At 45.5% G+C, this 16,192-nt stretch overlaps 6 protein-coding genes across 6 annotated transcripts; 3 read left to right on the top strand and 3 right to left on the bottom strand.

The window, feature by feature from the left end:
* Positions 1-1,932: 1,932 nt before the first annotated feature.
* CCR75_008769 (uncharacterized protein) lies at positions 1,933-6,015 on the top strand (the record flags this gene model as incomplete). The annotated part of the gene is made up of 3 exons (XM_067966818.1): positions 1,933-2,142; positions 2,231-2,324; positions 2,378-6,015. The coding sequence occupies 3 exons, from the start codon at positions 1,933-1,935 to the stop codon at positions 3,031-3,033; spliced, it is 960 nt and encodes a 319-aa protein (XP_067821413.1). The 3' UTR covers positions 3,034-6,015.
* On the bottom strand, positions 3,332-6,502 carry CCR75_008770 (uncharacterized protein; the record flags this gene model as incomplete). The annotated part of the gene is made up of 1 exon (XM_067966819.1): positions 3,332-6,502. The coding sequence occupies one exon, from the start codon at positions 6,500-6,502 to the stop codon at positions 3,332-3,334; it is 3,171 nt and encodes a 1,056-aa protein (XP_067821857.1).
* Positions 6,503-7,922: 1,420 nt separating this feature from the next.
* CCR75_008771 (uncharacterized protein) lies at positions 7,923-8,798 on the top strand (the record flags this gene model as incomplete). Its single annotated transcript, XM_067966820.1, has 2 exons — positions 7,923-8,523; positions 8,752-8,798. 2 exons carry the CDS (start codon positions 7,923-7,925, stop codon positions 8,796-8,798), a joined length of 648 nt encoding a protein of 215 aa, XP_067821856.1.
* A 25-nt stretch (positions 8,799-8,823) lies between these two features.
* On the bottom strand, positions 8,824-10,860 carry CCR75_008772 (uncharacterized protein; the record flags this gene model as incomplete). Its single annotated transcript, XM_067966821.1, has 4 exons — positions 8,824-9,811; positions 9,874-10,468; positions 10,537-10,706; positions 10,770-10,860. The coding sequence occupies 4 exons, from the start codon at positions 10,858-10,860 to the stop codon at positions 9,579-9,581; spliced, it is 1,089 nt and encodes a 362-aa protein (XP_067821859.1). The 3' UTR covers positions 8,824-9,578.
* Positions 10,861-12,440: 1,580 nt separating this feature from the next.
* On the bottom strand, positions 12,441-12,893 carry CCR75_008773 (uncharacterized protein; the record flags this gene model as incomplete). Its single annotated transcript, XM_067966822.1, has 1 exon — positions 12,441-12,893. The coding sequence occupies one exon, from the start codon at positions 12,891-12,893 to the stop codon at positions 12,441-12,443; it is 453 nt and encodes a 150-aa protein (XP_067821858.1).
* Positions 12,894-14,104: 1,211 nt separating this feature from the next.
* CCR75_008774 (uncharacterized protein) lies at positions 14,105-15,716 on the top strand (the record flags this gene model as incomplete). Its single annotated transcript, XM_067966823.1, has 4 exons — positions 14,105-14,352; positions 14,424-14,633; positions 14,691-14,952; positions 15,026-15,716. The coding sequence occupies 4 exons, from the start codon at positions 14,105-14,107 to the stop codon at positions 15,284-15,286; spliced, it is 981 nt and encodes a 326-aa protein (XP_067821855.1). The 3' UTR covers positions 15,287-15,716.
* Between the last annotated feature and the right edge of the window lie 476 nt (positions 15,717-16,192).

Genomic DNA, 16,192 nt, shown 5'->3' with positions numbered 1-16,192 from the left:
TGTAAATCGATTGCAAAACGTCAATCGCGTCACGCATCTCAATAGAGATGCGAGCCCTTCCCCAGGGCGAAGAAAGGGAATAGACATCCCCTTTTACCCTCTTCGAGTTGTCTACCCAACACGGACAGGGAATACCCCACGTGAGGCATGGAAGCCCAGCCTCACGTGACAACCGATGCAATTTATACTTTGCACCGGTTGGAGTTCTTTTCTCAAATTTAACGCGATTCGCGTTAAGTTTTTGAAGCCAGGTTCGCGTCCAATGTCTTTGACATTGCGAATGAACGCGCTCCAGGCTTGCAATGCGAGACTTTATCTCGCTTATTGTTGCCACTAAACCATCGATGCTTAAGAAAAGCATCGAGATAGAAATATTCCTCAGCGCGAAAGTTCTTCGCGCTGGGATCAAGGCCATGTAGCTTTGTTGCAAGAAATAAGGGATATTTATTGAGAGGAGTAGTCTCTCCAGACAAGCTATTGATAAGCCGTCCTGGCAAAAGCCATGGCTTCTTTTCAGGGGCAAGATGAGACACTTTACTGTCTTACTCCCCTGAGTGGTACCAACTGAAGCAGGGGTACCACAAGAACTTTTCTTACGATGGCTTACGCCATCGTCGTCACCTTGCACAGAAACACGTACAGGTGACCGTGTGGGAGACCGTTCGGGCGATGAGGGATCATCCTCATCGTCGGATCCAAATAGACTGTTTACTCGTCTACCAGAATGAGCCCTCTCATTCGAAGGCTCATAGTCAGCCGCCTGACGTATATCAGGCGACTGTTCCATTCTCCCCGCGTCGACCATTTTATTCGACTCGCGTTCGTAGTCGACCTCCAAAGAGGGGGCGTATTGACGTGGTGAATCTCCACGTGCACTCGCAACATCTAGTTTTGTGCGAGTGGAAGACACTACGGCAGACGTTCCGTCTGCCGCAAGAGATAACAGTGCGTCACCCGCGGCTGCACGAACCGCAGCCGAAGGCGCAGCACTATCGTCACCCCGCATGATTTGACTCTTCATGCGATGGAAATTTTAAAATGATGGTTCTGACCAATCAACATCGTTTTAAAAAAATTAAGTGGTCACAAAGCGACCACTCCATCCAATGACAGTCAGAGTGATTGTTGTTTAAGGGACAGGTGATGTAACGTGGTGTATCGTTACATGAAATTGACACTTAAAGGTTGTAAATTAATATATTATCCAAAAGGTAGATAATGTTTGGAGGATATTACTTTATATAGCAATATTCAGAATTCTTATCCATAAATAGGTATAGGCCCTTATACCTATTTATTCCGCAGACTAATCAGCTGTAGGAGTAATCAAAGAGAGAGTTACAGATAAGATAGAGATAAGAATTCATTTACATATTTAGTGTAAGATTATAATTGAGTAAGCATTTACAAAGATAGAACAAGAGACAATTAATCATATTTAATACAGTTTTCATTTTACCCTCTTAAGCTAGTTAACTCATGAGAAGTCTTCTTCTGCACGTACTAGTGTACGTGAAATAACGTAAGGCACCACTCGCAACTGAAGCAGTGCGAAGTGGACTTGTACTGAAACAGTACAAGTCGTAGTGCCCCGTTACAACAAAGGTCCCACATGAGTCGTTTCCTTCTTCATATTACCGATTCTGTAGTGTCACTTTCTGGGTCCGTTGCAAAACGATTACAATCAAACGTCATTATGACGTTTGAGCATATACAGAATGTCCAACATCAGCATTTTTTTGTGAGGGACTTTTGAAGAACTTAACGGAATATAATCGTGATGTAAACACCTTTCTTGTAAATCACGGAGGAAAATAATCTATGAATCATCTAAAGCAAGGTATTTATATGCAGCACAAAGAAGAAGCATAAACTTCTCGGAGTGGCGAAAACAGAAAATAAGTACAAACGAGAATAAAATGCCATTTGACGATGAACCTGCTGCAAGGTAAAAGCAATCAATATTTGCGAGAGGCCATCTTGGAGGGAAGCTTGGAAAAAGTGCGACGCTACCTGACATTGAAGATCGGCAAAGCGGATGTAGCAGCACATACCGAAAGCGGCGGGTTCTCCATGCTGCACTGCGCCTGCCTTGTTGGGAACACTCAGATCGCTATGATGCTGTTACAATTCGGGGCTGATGTGCTTGCTCTCACTGACGTAACATATACATCGCCTTCATAAACGCTATGATAATATGAAGCTATAATGTTTGCATTGATTAAAATAGGACGGCTACTCGGCGCTCGATCTGGCCATTTGGAAGGGTCATTTACAAATTATCGAGCTGCTGCGATCCCAAGGCTGCGTGGCGCCAATGAAAGGTGAGGCGATAATTTCAGTGTTATCACTGATATATACTCATAGCTGCTGTTAGAGCCCGAGTCTCTTAATGGAAAAGTAATTTCTCATCTTGGCCGTAAAGCCACCGTCGTGTTCTTCGAGCCAAGTACCAGCATCTATGCCTGCAGCTTACGGGGCCTTTACTATGCAGATAAAGGAGAAGCCAAGCTGGTAAGCCTTTGGGCTGGGCTGGACTACAAGATCGTAGGTTCTAATCCGTACTATAGAGAATTGCGCGACTTAGAATATCATTACGCCGAGATTTCAATGACGCGGCCGGAGAAATATGATGCCATGCTTGAAGGCGCGCTGCAAGGAGCTGCTTTTTTCGATAATGATAGTGACAGTGAAAGCGACAACGAGACCGAAGAAATTGTGGAAGTTCGTGTTCCACCTGGTCCTTTAGGCGTGCTGCTGAACAGCGGAATCCAAGAGTGCGCTGTTGTTCATGGATTTACTAATCTCTCGACAGGCGAGAAAGGACCAATTGAGCTGCATGGCGACGTGTACCCGGGCATGTACATATTGAGCATAGACGAGACTAACGCGTCGCTCATGTCGCTGCAGCAGGTGACTCAACTGCTTACGAAATTGGCGCGCAAAGAGAAGCTCATTCGATTTGCCGTCTTTCGTCCAGGATCGCCACAGGAGCGCAGCATGACTGATATTGCCTCTACGGTGTTCAATTAGCTTAGCGCCACAGCCAGCTCCAACTTGTCGATTCAACTTGTTTCAATTTCAGCTTACACTCACGTTTCGCTAATTGGCGTAGATAGAGTTCCACCCACTCCTTATATTATAATCACTTCGTCGGCGCCCCATAATAACCTGCAAACATAATCTATGGAATGCGGCGTAAGTAAAAAACAAAATAGCATTTAAGGCCACTTTAATTATTCTTTCTGCTCTGATTTGCTTCAATGCAGAGCAACATGAACAAGTCAATCTGTCTGGCTAAATAATACGGTTGCATTGCCCCTCAACATGACTAAAGGACCTTATAAAGCATTCCACGGAAAACATCCGGTCCTGGCAAAGTCCACGACGCAAGTGCGCAGTTTTGATTAAAGAAATACTGTTTCCCCGTCGTCTGCGAGATCACGGCTTGCCACCCGATGCCAGTGCCATCAGGGCTCTCGCCAACATCTTCAAAAGTGGAGTCCATTAAGTAGTCCACGAAGCTACCATCGCCCATTGCTAATGTCAAATTGAACAGACTTGTACGTGGTTCGTCGTGCTGCTTCAGATGCTGTTGGGCACGTCGAGCCGCTGGGGCTGCATTCCAATCCAGCAAGCTGATAAAGTTGGCGGCGATCTTGGCGGCGCGGTCGGCATTAGCCTTGGATTCAAATGATGTAAGTGCAGCCATTGCCGTTTGCGTGCTTGCTGGCGTTTCTGTCGTGGAGTTCATTTCTTTACGAAGGTCGCGCAAGTTAGCCGAGATTTGATTCATTCGATCCAGATGGACCTGCAAGTATTCAACCTTCAGCACTTCATCATCCGGCTCCATAGTAGAACGCGCTTCCTTTGACGATTGAGTGATATCTTCGGCAGTCAATAAGGCTGAAGGTGGCGCAGCGGATGCTTTAATAGTGGCGCTGGCTCTTGCCATGCTGCTTGTCACCATTTCTGCCACTTTAGGTGGCGGGGCACGCGGAGCTGGCTTCATATCACGAAGACGTCGTACATTTGAGCTAACAACCAACTTCTTGACTACTTTACGCACCACCATCGGCATCACAATTTCTTCTGGTTCCATGTACAGTAGCGATAAATTTCTTGCATTTGTATGCTCGGCTTCGCTCAAATTGAACTCTTCTGACTCGAGACCAATATTAACAGGATGTATCTCTTCAATGGTCAGTTCCTCTAAATGCACTGGGATAACTTCAATATTAGATTTACCACTGAACGATCCGCTCTCCACAATTTTCGAGTTTTCGTCCACAGTAAGAAAATTAGTGTAATCTGGGTCTTGAGACAACGTGATGAAGCTCGCATTCTCTTCTTCTGTAAGAAAACTAGCCATTTCCACATTGTCTGCCGTTTGAGCATCCAGTTCAGGCGTCGCTGTTGTAATTCCCGACTGTGATTGACGCACAGCTTCCACGGTATGACCTTCCGTGTTAAGAAAATTGCCAGCATCTTCTTCCGAGTATTCTTCTTCTTCGCTATACTCTGCAAGCTCAGCTGCTTCAGCTTCATAATCCCTTTCAAATTGCGAGGATTGAAGCCCTAGTGTTGTCTTGTACTTGCCAATACCTAGATCTAGCTCGACATGAGCGGAAGGAACAATGATACGTTTATCACTTGTAAGCTGCGGCGGATGATCTTCACCGTCACATCTTTCTTCTTCGTCGCCAGGTGATGTAAAAGCTTTCGACAGTCGCTCATTTTTTCCCATGGACGAAGATGTCAGGCGAAACTGAAACATGTTCGGCACCTGTTTGCGCGGTCCAGAAGAGCCATTTCCACTGCTTCGGTCGCCATCTTCGGCCGAATCCTGCGAGCTTGTCCCGGTCGTAGAATCGGAAAGAAAACTGCGTCGCATTTCATCCGATGGTTTCCCGACAGACACGTGCGAGCGCGCTAAGAATGATCTGTTAGACGCAGAGCTACGAATGCTTCCTTCAGAACTAACACGAGAGGCGTCGCTCTGTCGTGCAGATGACGCGCGGCGGGGCAATTCTCGGCTCTGCATTTTACTACTACATTTGGCACAAATTCGCGTCTTGCGTTTGCCACCGGGTGCTGAAAGATCACTTAGTCGCTGATGCGCTGTCACAAGCTCCTGTACACTACACTGACTGCAAATAACGTCACCACATCCTGCGCAATTGTACTTTTTCCGGACAAGCGAAAAACTCCGTGTACATACAATACAGCAAACACGGCGACTTAGCGGTACCATTTCTCTCGGGCCGGCATGTACGAGCATGTCCAGACGGCACTGATTAATATAATCTCGAATACAAGCCGAGCGCAATGCAGCAGTGTCTACCATTTTGTGCACCAGCCACGACGGTAGACGGTCTCCTAGATCGTTAATAACCATTGTCACGAATTCCAAGCTCCCAGGCGCTCGCTCACTCCAAGTCTGCAGTGTGAGCGTTTTTGCTCGAACTAACAAGTGTTTCGTATTGCGGCGAGGAATGATATCTAAGTCAACACTTTTACATAGTCGGTAGCCGATGCGGCGACCATCTCCGTCTTCAAACGAATCCACGAGCTCCACGTAGACATAGTCACGATGTTTGGTCACAGAAGGCGCCAATGATCGCACGCAGTGGTACTTGACGCATACAAATCGTTCCTTGGATGTCCGTGGTACCAGTGTATACAACAATTTTCCATCGAGAAATTCGCTCGGGTTCACCGCACTCTCGTGGTCTGTAAAGTCAGACGACGTCTCTGTAATAAGGAGGTCGCTTATTTCTCGAGAAGTCGCGCTGACGTTACAGCTTCCTCTCACGGCTGCATCAAGCAGCGTATCATCCGGTCCGGTCCTTGCTCGGTATATGGTCACGCCTTCTCGCGTCCTACTTGGCGTCCAGCGCACCCGACCAAATCCCAGACTAAGATTGTAGGCATCGTCCACAGATCTATCGATAAACTTGACAAGCGCTTCTGTGCGCTCAGTCGAGAGCTCTGGGAGGTTCTGCGCCATGTCACTCGATAAAGAGGACATACTTTCGTGTCGGAGACTTGATGGCGACGTTGCGGTCGACGAGCGTGCGGTAGGCGATTGTGCAGAGACTAAAGAAGCAAATCTTCCAGAATTCGAAGTAAACGCCGTACCACGCGACGACGGTAGATCTGGCGACCTCGACGATGGCGGAGAGCCTACGGGCTTCTTAGGTTGTGGCTGACTGTTATATCTGTGCGGCTGCGAGCTCTCAATAGATTCATCCTCTTCACCATTATCGCGTTCCAAATAGGGCAATCGTCTTCCGTTGCTTCGATTGCTGCCCGAGCCATTTTGCGGCTGGCGCCGACGCCGGTGCAGGTTAAACTTTGCGACGCTTAGTGCGGCGTTAAAAGTACCAGAAGCAGCAGCCAAGACAGTAGAAGGGGAAGAGCTTCCTATCAAAGTTCCATTCATGGAAACGGACGCATTGCGCGGTGACGTAATGAAAGGCGCGTACTCAGGGCGCGGCATGCCGCTTTGGACTGCCGGACGAGGGCTATGAAGTCTGAAGTCAAGAGAGGGAGAGGGTAATCACAACCACATGGCGAGGTTAGGGTATCAGATCATTTTTGCGCGATATAAGGGCCACGGCATAAGTTGAACGAGACAACTTCCTTAAAGTAGGCAGAAAAGAAAACGATGTGGCGCTGTCTTGCATTTCGCTGTGATTGGTGGAACAAATTCTTTCGGCCCATTCACACAAAGCCTACACTTCTGGCACGCAGAAAAACGCGAATTGACATTCATTTCAAGCTTACACCACATGCTGAGAAGGCACAATTTCCAATGCTCATTATTTTCGGGTGCTTTTTATTGGGATCGCGATAGATTAGCTTACAGTATGAACCACGCGTGAATACAGAGATGAATAGTACTTTATCTTACCACGCAGAAAAGTGCTGGTCACGAGCCAAAAATGATTTCAGTGAAACTGACAACAACAGGTAAAGGCGCAGGTAGAGTACAGAAGTTGCCGGTCGTGTGGGTGCTAGATTCGACGACGGACTCACAGTATAGTTGTCTAATCTGCAGTTTCTGTCAAAGAGATGAATTCCTACAAAAATTATGGTTACCTTTCATCGTCGCAATTAAAATTGTGTTTCTGTATAACTAAGTGCGATCGTAATAATAAAAACGCAGTTTCTCGACGATTCTTCTCGGCTCGATTGCTTCTATCTACGTAGAGTTGCAGCATTGCGAAGAAAGTACTTCGACAATATCGACGATAATATGGGCGACAGGACACCGGCGATATCCTCATTCATTGGTCGTGCAATTTAAATCTCCTAGCGAGATTTATTGGAATGATAATTTTAATGTATAGGATAGAATCGTAAAACGTGTAGAATAATTAAATGCAACGTTCTTTCAATTGAGATACAAGCATAAATAGATTGCAAGGCAATACATTCATGGATATATGCTACGGTGATTAGCATCAGTTTCGCCGTTGATTCAAATAATGTGTATTATTTTGTAAACAATATTGCGGCTAATGTGGAGCCTACTGCCCGCATGACATTGTGCTCGGTTGCGCATTGAGCAACAGAGCACTTTCTAAACAACACATCTCTCGTGTCGGCTAGTCTTGCATGTTGCAGTCCATGCTGCGTTTATTTGCTCCGATTCAAACATCTCGCTCTCGGATACAATTCTAACAGTAGCATTCTGACCTTGCCAATTGTAACCACTAGGTGCTAAATATCGTATCAAAGGCGCGTGTATTGATTGAAAAGCATAAGCAGTTCGCCAAATTATTGTGGCTCAAGTTTCGGATGTCATACCATAAAGCTATTTTCTATTAAATCTGGATTTTGCCGGGTTTGAGCGATCGAACAGAAATGACCAATTAACGCTAGGTTGATAGCCAAGTGTCGCTCTTTCGGTTAAAATGTCTAAAGGTTGTAGCAAGGCTCGCTTTAAAATCGGTGGCGGCCGCTCTTTCATGTTAACCGAGACATTACAAAGCGCGGAGCTTGCACCAATCTTCGACGATGCCTGGACAGCGTCACGGGTTTGGGAGGCTAGCCGCTTCTTGGCTCAACGCCTAGCTCTCTACGCATCCAAGCCGAATGCCACCTTTGACGTCAGTGCCGGGCAGTCAGTGTTAGAGCTGGGCAGTGGTTGTGGTCTTGTTGGGATTTTGGCAGCCTCACTAGGTGCTGACGTATTACTTACGGATCAGCAGATGGTGCTCGGACTGCTGCAACGCAATGTCGAGGTCAACGCAGTATCAGAGGACGAACAGGCCCGCCTTCAAGTTGCCGAATTCAATTGGGGCTCGGATCAGTCGCTTCCTCGCAGCAAGTACAACTATATTCTTGTATCGGATTGCATTAATCCCATTTACGGCCAGGACAGTTGGAGGAATTTAGCGCGTAGTATTCATAGATTTAGCGACAGAACGACGGTCACTTATTTAGCCCATGAATCTCGAGGAGAAGACGAAGCCATGGTAGACTTCCTGGCATTCAGTGCTGAGATGCTGCATAGTGAACATATCGACCAGCAAGGCAGAATTAGTCTTTATCGGATTAGAAAAAAATGCAAATAGAGTCGCCGTATATTATCAATCTGGCTTTACAGAGTGACATGCTTCAAATTTTATCGCCAAAAGTATTATTTTCTCTACCCTGTTGGCAATTGACTTATGTATTTACTTCTGCTGTCAAGGAGAAGCATAGTGTCAATGACTTTTTTTCGTTGCTTTCTGTAGGCAGTTAGCCAATTAGCCGTAAACTGGGCCTGCGGGCCTCCGAATAATTAACAACAAAAATGCACGAATGCTGCAGTAAAAAGCACCAAAATAAATTATATATTTTTGTCCACATTTCACGATTCCTCCCGGTTATTTTAGCTCTTCAACATCCATCGGTTCAATATTCTAAAAACTACAGGTCTTTAAATCTGTGGTAATCTTGATCTATGCCCTTGTTTTGCGCGAGACGAGAACCGCGCTTTTCCTCATTTTTCTTGCAAAAGAGACATTTGAATTGCACTCATCGAGTGAATAAAATGGTAGCACCGCTTCATCAATTCGCAGAACAGAAAAGTCGCTGGTCTTGGCATATTGCATAGCGTCAACGTCTGGCAGATGAGTCCACTGAAGTTTTGTGACCATCAATGTGTTCCCGGGCTCTAGAGCTCGAAATACGGCCGGCTGGGCGCACTCACTGAGACGTATTACAAGCTCATTTAATGAGCTGTTGTCGATCACCTTTATCATGCGAAATTCAGTCACTTCAGACGAATCTCCCCCCCATTTGCGCTTTTTCTTACGACAAATTCTTCCGACAACCAAAACGACGCCAACGAAGTCAAAATACATGGAATCAAGGTGGCCGTTTGCCTTCTTGTCCAGATATTTAGTGTTTAAGGTCGTTACAAAATTGCATTCGAGCCAAGAGGGGCGCAGATGGTGCAAGTGCCACGTAGTTGCTTGTTGAGAGGCTAACGCAGTATAATCTAGCAGGCGGGGAGCTACTTTTGTCATTTCCAGGAATTTCCAGTATTTTTCTGCCATGATACCAACAGCGTCAACATTAGACTACGAAGCTTTATTTGTAATACAAAGGTACGAACTCGGAACATGGTATGCGCCCCCTGAAGAGTCGTGCGGATACCACACCAGAGGACTTGTAGTTTTCGTCCATTGAAGTTCTTGTGGGTTAGCCGCAGAATATCCTCGAAAGGAGATGAGATCACCTTCATGCAATGTCAGATAGTATTTAGCACACATCGAGCCGAAAAACATGACTTCAAATACGCCCGTTGCATCGACTTTCATGAACACAAGCTATTAGAAGCTGCTGTAGTATCGCGGTACTTATATCGGTACTTACCAACGACTGCGTTAAATACAAACGGAAATGGATTCAAAATGTTTGAATCTCCCACATTCTTGACTATTGACTTGACACGAATCACCCCAAGCATAGGCGCCATCGAGACTTTTTTTAATTCCTGCTGTGTATTATTCTTTATTTGGCTGAGAACTTTCAAGATGGTGTTGAGCTTATTGCATTCGGGTGTAAATAAATCCGAGCAGTAAACTGGCTCGCTGTTCCACGCAATCGAAGTTGTCATTAGCTGCTGGCCGTCAACAGATCGAGAGGATTTGTGCTGTTCCAGCCAATTGCTTTCCAGCTCACTCAGTGGCGAGTCCTCTTCGGGCAAACCGCCTGTAAAGCTACAGGCCCAGTCCAGTGTGTAGCTATCCGAGCGTAACGGCATATAGTATAGCCGCTCCCCCACCAAAGGAAGCAACGCCACCTCTCGCGGGTGAGCTTTCGACACAAAGTTAAGTTGAACGCTCCTGTGCCGACGTGCACCCGGCACAATTTTTTCGTCGTTCCACGAAATGACGGCCACATTTTTAAGCAGCACCACCCGATGTGAGTATTGCTCACCCTCTGCAAAGATCTCAGAACTTGTCACCTATACAGTACATGTATGAGATAACCACATCATTTCACAATAACACATTGACTTCTGTAGTGACGCACTTGAATAAAAGAGCGTGACGTTAGCTCCCGCTTCCATACAAGCTTCGACAAATTCGGGGCTAGTACTGCCTTCATTTTTTGGTACTCATCACTCAATAGCACGTCGTAAACGTCGTGCGCGTTGGCAAATGGCTCTCCTAGCCGCTCCTTCAGCGCCGGATCTGCCATGTCTAAACGACAGTAAAAATCATTAGTGCTCCCAATCATACCCATCATTAAGCTACACAATGTACAGCGGTAGATGCCCAGCACTTGCAATCGGACCACATTGTGTTCGGCCATTCCATGATATAGCTGTCGTATCGCTTGCGTTGATAACGCCATTGTTTGCAAAGTGCGTAAAACATACTAAGTATGCCAAGGTCCAATCAGATTTGATTTTGGCAGATCATAGCATGCCCAAGGAGCGCCGCGTTGCCTTCTCAGGCGCCGAAGTCATCGAGTACGACGCGTTGCTTGCACCCGTGATTAAATTTTGCGGTGCTCATGGTTTACGCAATACTGAGACGCTAGCGCTCGAATGTGAGGCAAGAGGCCTCCACGTTTCCAAAGCGCATTTGACACTGCAATATATCAAGGAGCTGCAGCTCTCTCTACGCTCTCGAGGCTTTGAGCCAATAAGCGACGACTTAAAGGAGCTGCAAACCCAGCGCCGAGTCATAGAGCTGCTCTCGACATGGGCATCACTTGACGAATTACATCGACCATTGATTACAGATATTTTAGACCCAAAAGCCGTTCGGCGTGCTCAGCTGGCGACGAAGCAGCTCACAGGCTGTGTAGACGATGGTTACGTATTTGGTCGTCGATTTATTACTGTCTCGACCTTTGTCGATATGATGAGTAGTGAAGAGATATTGAAAATGGCCCGGGAGAGGGCCACAAAGCTGCCCGAACTGGACAAGAAGCAGCGTTCAGACATTAAAGTGCGGCAGAGGGAATTAGTAGGACTCTTTGGAAAGGCAAGAGGACGTCCGCTGAGATCGCTGACCTTGAGGCAAACAATCGAGGAAGCGGAAGCTCGTGGTATGGTTTTGCCGGAAGGAAGGCTCATGAAGGGCAAGAAAAATAAGCGCGCTTGGGTTGATGTGCTCCGACCAGTAATGCTAGCTGAATTAAAAGCATCGAAAATCCGTCAGCAGCAGGAAATAATGCTGCGCACGAAATTGATTCAGGAACTGGAGCTGGAAAAAGAACAGGAGCAAAAAAAACGTATAATCGATTTAATTAAGACAATCATTAAGCAGTCAGCAAAGAGGGACGACTGTACAGAGCCCGAGGACGAGGCTACTTTAAAAGAAGAGAGGTGTTTGGAGGATGTCAAATCGCAGTGGTATTTGGAGACTTTACTTAAGACGGTATGCAACTGTATAGAGACTGCAGATGACGTTACAATGACAGAATAAATTTAATGGCAGGACGATCTTTATTGGAGAAAAGGATTACATAACATCGTGATATATTTTCGCCTTGTCTAAAGCTGTGGATGGATGGGGGAACCTAAAAGCGGTCTGTCTGAAGCTGTCGATGGATGGGAGAACCTAATTTGATTTGTTACTTAAATTTACGCAGCAGTATCATCAAAGACGCCAATCTTTCGTTTCTATGAGAATGTCACAATCATAAGTGTCTTTATCATAAGGTCGCCGTGTTTAAATATGCATCATTTTCATTTCCAAAACTCGAAAAATGTGTAACTCACCGAGTTTCTCGAAGCTATTGAGAAGGATTAAAAATGAGGGAGCTCTACGTTTGGCTGACAACTCTTCTTTAAGCAAAACCGTGTTGTCTCGGAATGGCCAGCCCCTCACCTTTGCGATGGCAATGTTAACCTTCTTAATTCGGACGTGTCATTGCGATGTATTGTTTGACAAAATTAGGCAGTGACAGAATGAATGCCCCTTTCATCCACGGTCACGAAAATTTGTTCGTGTAACATGCATTTTTTGCACGCTGAATCTTTTAGCCGACGCTGAAGTGGCAAAGCAAAGGCACACAATTGCTGGCGTTGCATTCAGCTTGCAAAGACTCTGCGAATTGACATGGAGAATATCGAGCCAGGACCAAGCCAGAATCTTTTTGTTGGCACCGAGCATGCACTGTTCCAACGCTACTTTAACATCATGGCTAATGGCAATAACACAAGACTTGAGCAGCTTTCCTAGCTCTTCGGAAAACTGGCGGGTTTGACATAACGAAATTAATTCAGCATGGACTGTGATGCTCGTTGCAATCCCGGTCTTTGGAGCTGGAAGGGAGCCGACTTTAATTATTTGCAGGTGAAGCTGGTGGATTTTCGCTTGTAGCTGTGCTTTGGACCACGCACTCTTGCTGGCCACGGATATCATTTGATGCATTCCGTCGATCAAGTTTAAGCGCACACTGTCCACTTTCACGCGCTAATATTCCCACAAGGCATACGCAACATGTGTTCTCGCACGGATCACTTTGCACGCTTCAGTAATTGTTGCCGCGTAAGTTTGATTGGCATTGTCATATTTGTAGACGAAAGCCAGTCGAGCTGCGCGATATCGAAGAGACAGATTGCGCTTTACTCACCGTGCTGTCATCTAGTACCAGTTAATTAAAATTCATCGCTGACGACCAGACTATTTCTCGTCACATTTCAGACTTCTCATTTCAAAGTACAAGACTGCATTTTATCGTTCCGTTCTTTGAATGGTGCTAAAGCAGCCCTGGCGTCGTCCTTGATTCCATTCAATGCTAAAGCGAAAAGACATCTTTATAAGGAGTCATTTGGACCGCAATCGCACCCTTAAGCGCATCGTACAACAACTCAGGAATGAGCAGGAGACCGATTCATTATTGCGGGATTTCCACGAATTCCATCCAGTGGAGCAGATTGCAATTTGCAAAAGTGCACCTCTAGCACAAACATATTTCGCTGTTTTACACAAAAAAATCATATTTTTGCCTCAGCCAAATTTATTGCTGCGGGCCATTCTTCCTCAACTCCTAGTCAAATATACACTTAACTAAGGCGAGTAACAACAAGTACATTTGTTAAGCACGATGGTCAAGGCACACCTGGACAGCAACAGAATTGTGAGCTGGAGCATATTTTCCAAGAGCTTGATACTCACATTGAACGAATATTGGTTGTGCACAAAGAGGGAGTCTGCGGTCTTGGTGCTTTAGTACAGGCATACGGTCGTAATGTCAGCTACTACATTGTAGCTTGTTATTTGGCCGGCAGAAGTTAGAAATAGACCCATCGCACTTAAAATGTGTAATCTAATCGTCCTAGTCGCTTTTTCATCAAGATTATAAGTGCATTTCTATTTCCTTAATTCGACGCTGTAGAGCGCTATGGTGTCGTGAGCTATGCGAGTGGTAGTGTAGTGACACCGTCTCCGAGTCTGTACAGACCATTGCTGGATGCATTATCTTGAATTTTAAAATAGTTTGACGTTGGCAATTGTTGAAGACAGGCAGAGCATTTCTGTCAAAATTTTGGGCTTTATTTAAATAAATTTTGCGTGCTCTTCTATCAAAATTGCTTCTATATCGACCTCATTACTCATCCTACATCTCTGTGAGCATTAAAATGGAACCCATTGGGTTCTACACGCTGAAGAATAGCGCTTCAGAGCTGCTGCAGAATCTATGCAAGAGCGTAGCCGATATTCAAAGAAATGATGTTGATTCCTTTAAACTTATGTACCTTGGAGACTCCCGCCGTGAGTTCCAAATTGAACCACAGGCAAACCCAGTGGAGAACAAGGGCATCCGGCTGCATGACTGGATTATTGGGTCGAACAAGACGCATATCACGCCTATTGACACGTTAGCCAAGTGCGTTGTGCGTTGCATAATAATTTGAAGAGCCGACGAGAAGATTTTTCATATCACATCGTATGTTGCAGACTCGGCGAAGCGGCCAAGCTGACACCGCCCGAGATGGTGTTCGGTAAGAATCAGTTGCTGATGTTTCACGAGCCGTCAGGCGTATGCTATAATTTTCTGGCTGTCGAGGCTCTTAAGGGTGCACACTTTTCACCCATGAGTGACGCGGGGAAGAGAAATGAGGCTAAGCAACAGCTTAAGGTGTCCATCGCCAAGCAGAACACGATCAAGTGCGTCGTTATCTCGCAGGGTATTATTGCTTCATATTGATGCAATTTTTTTTGCAGGGATAATGTCAAGGAACTCGACATCTCATATGATTGGACCTATACAACTGACTACAAAGGCTCACTGCAGCACTTGATCAAGTCAAAAGACCCTTCCTACATGTTCTTGAGGAACGATGAAGACGTGCTTGTGGAAGTTACTCACGATCGCATTAATATTGAGAAGCTTAAAGAGCGTGAACCCATTCTCTGGTTTGATGAAGTCACACTATATGAGGATGAGCTTCACGACCACGGAGCTTCTGCTATGACAGTAAAAGTGGTGAGTTTATGCAAATGGATAGATTTATGGACATTAATATGATTCGTTTTCGTTGATGACACTACTGCAACAGCGCGTGATGCCGTCGGGTTTTTTTGTGCTTTCGCGTTACTGGTTGCGCCTGGATCACGTTGTTTTGCGATTGCACGAAACGCGAATTCATCACCTTTTCGGCACTAACTATTTGTTGCGCGAGTACAAACGTAAAGAGGAGCAATTCGACACGCTATTTGCTAGGGGTCAGTCAAAGAGTATGGCGGACTACACAAACATTGATATTTTTCAGCATCTACTACCAGTGCATGAGGCCATAAACGAGAAAGTGTTGCTTTAGTAGCGACCGAAGCTAGGGGTATCTCATACGAGATCTCCAAATAAGAAATGCACTTCGGTGACAATTGAAGCATACAAGACAATTGCTACCAATATTCGTGATGTACGAGCTCATTTACCTCGAAATCGTTTGCTTGTCAACAGCAATTGCTGATGCGTTTGGTCGAAAAAATAAAGATTATTTGTTGGCTTCGAATTGGGATTCAACTCGGAACCTCCCTTTAGTAGTAGTCCGCTTCACATGCTTGTACTGCTATGGAAAATGCCACCTTTTCGATATACGCCGTAAACTAGCAGTCAGTAGCGATTGTAGTCGCGATAGTCCCTACATTCGACTACGTTGCAGCGTTTTTGGGGCCCATCATCATATGTAGCTTTACTTACGAAGAATAGTAACCTAATATATGTTTTGTGCAAGTTTGTGTAAAAAAGTGTACCGTTACTCAGCCACCCATCATTTATTATGGCCGCGGCTATGGCCACAGACATAACTACTACGGCCACAGACAAAAGTACTAGGAGCTTACAACATGCTATATTATGATTGGTTTAAATTCCCAAATCAGTATCCTGACGATACAAATCGCAATATTTTTCATTTCTATCGACCGATTTTCTGTAACCTATCTGTAACGGGCTAAAGTTGCCCTAATGTTACACAGTCCCCATTCAGTAAATTTGGTGTACTTAAGGGGATGGTCAATTACTAAATAATAGTAATTAGACCCAACACTCGGGTGTGGTGCACATTTTTGATCAACCCTTGTGGATGTGATGCACATGGGTGCATTCACATTAGGAGGGATGACGCCCAGCGTCATCCATGATGACGGCTAGCGTCATCAGTTACGCGAGGTATCTGTAAAGATACGCTCGCAATACATATTAAATGATATCTATAGAGATA

Source organism: Bremia lactucae, linkage group LG2 (genome assembly GCF_004359215.1).
Source record: "Bremia lactucae strain SF5 linkage group LG2, whole genome shotgun sequence".
NCBI classification, from domain to species: Eukaryota; Oomycota; class Peronosporomycetes; order Peronosporales; family Peronosporaceae; genus Bremia; species Bremia lactucae.
Note: the sequence above shows the minus strand (reverse complement) of the source record. Positions and strands in the feature narration are given on the sequence as shown.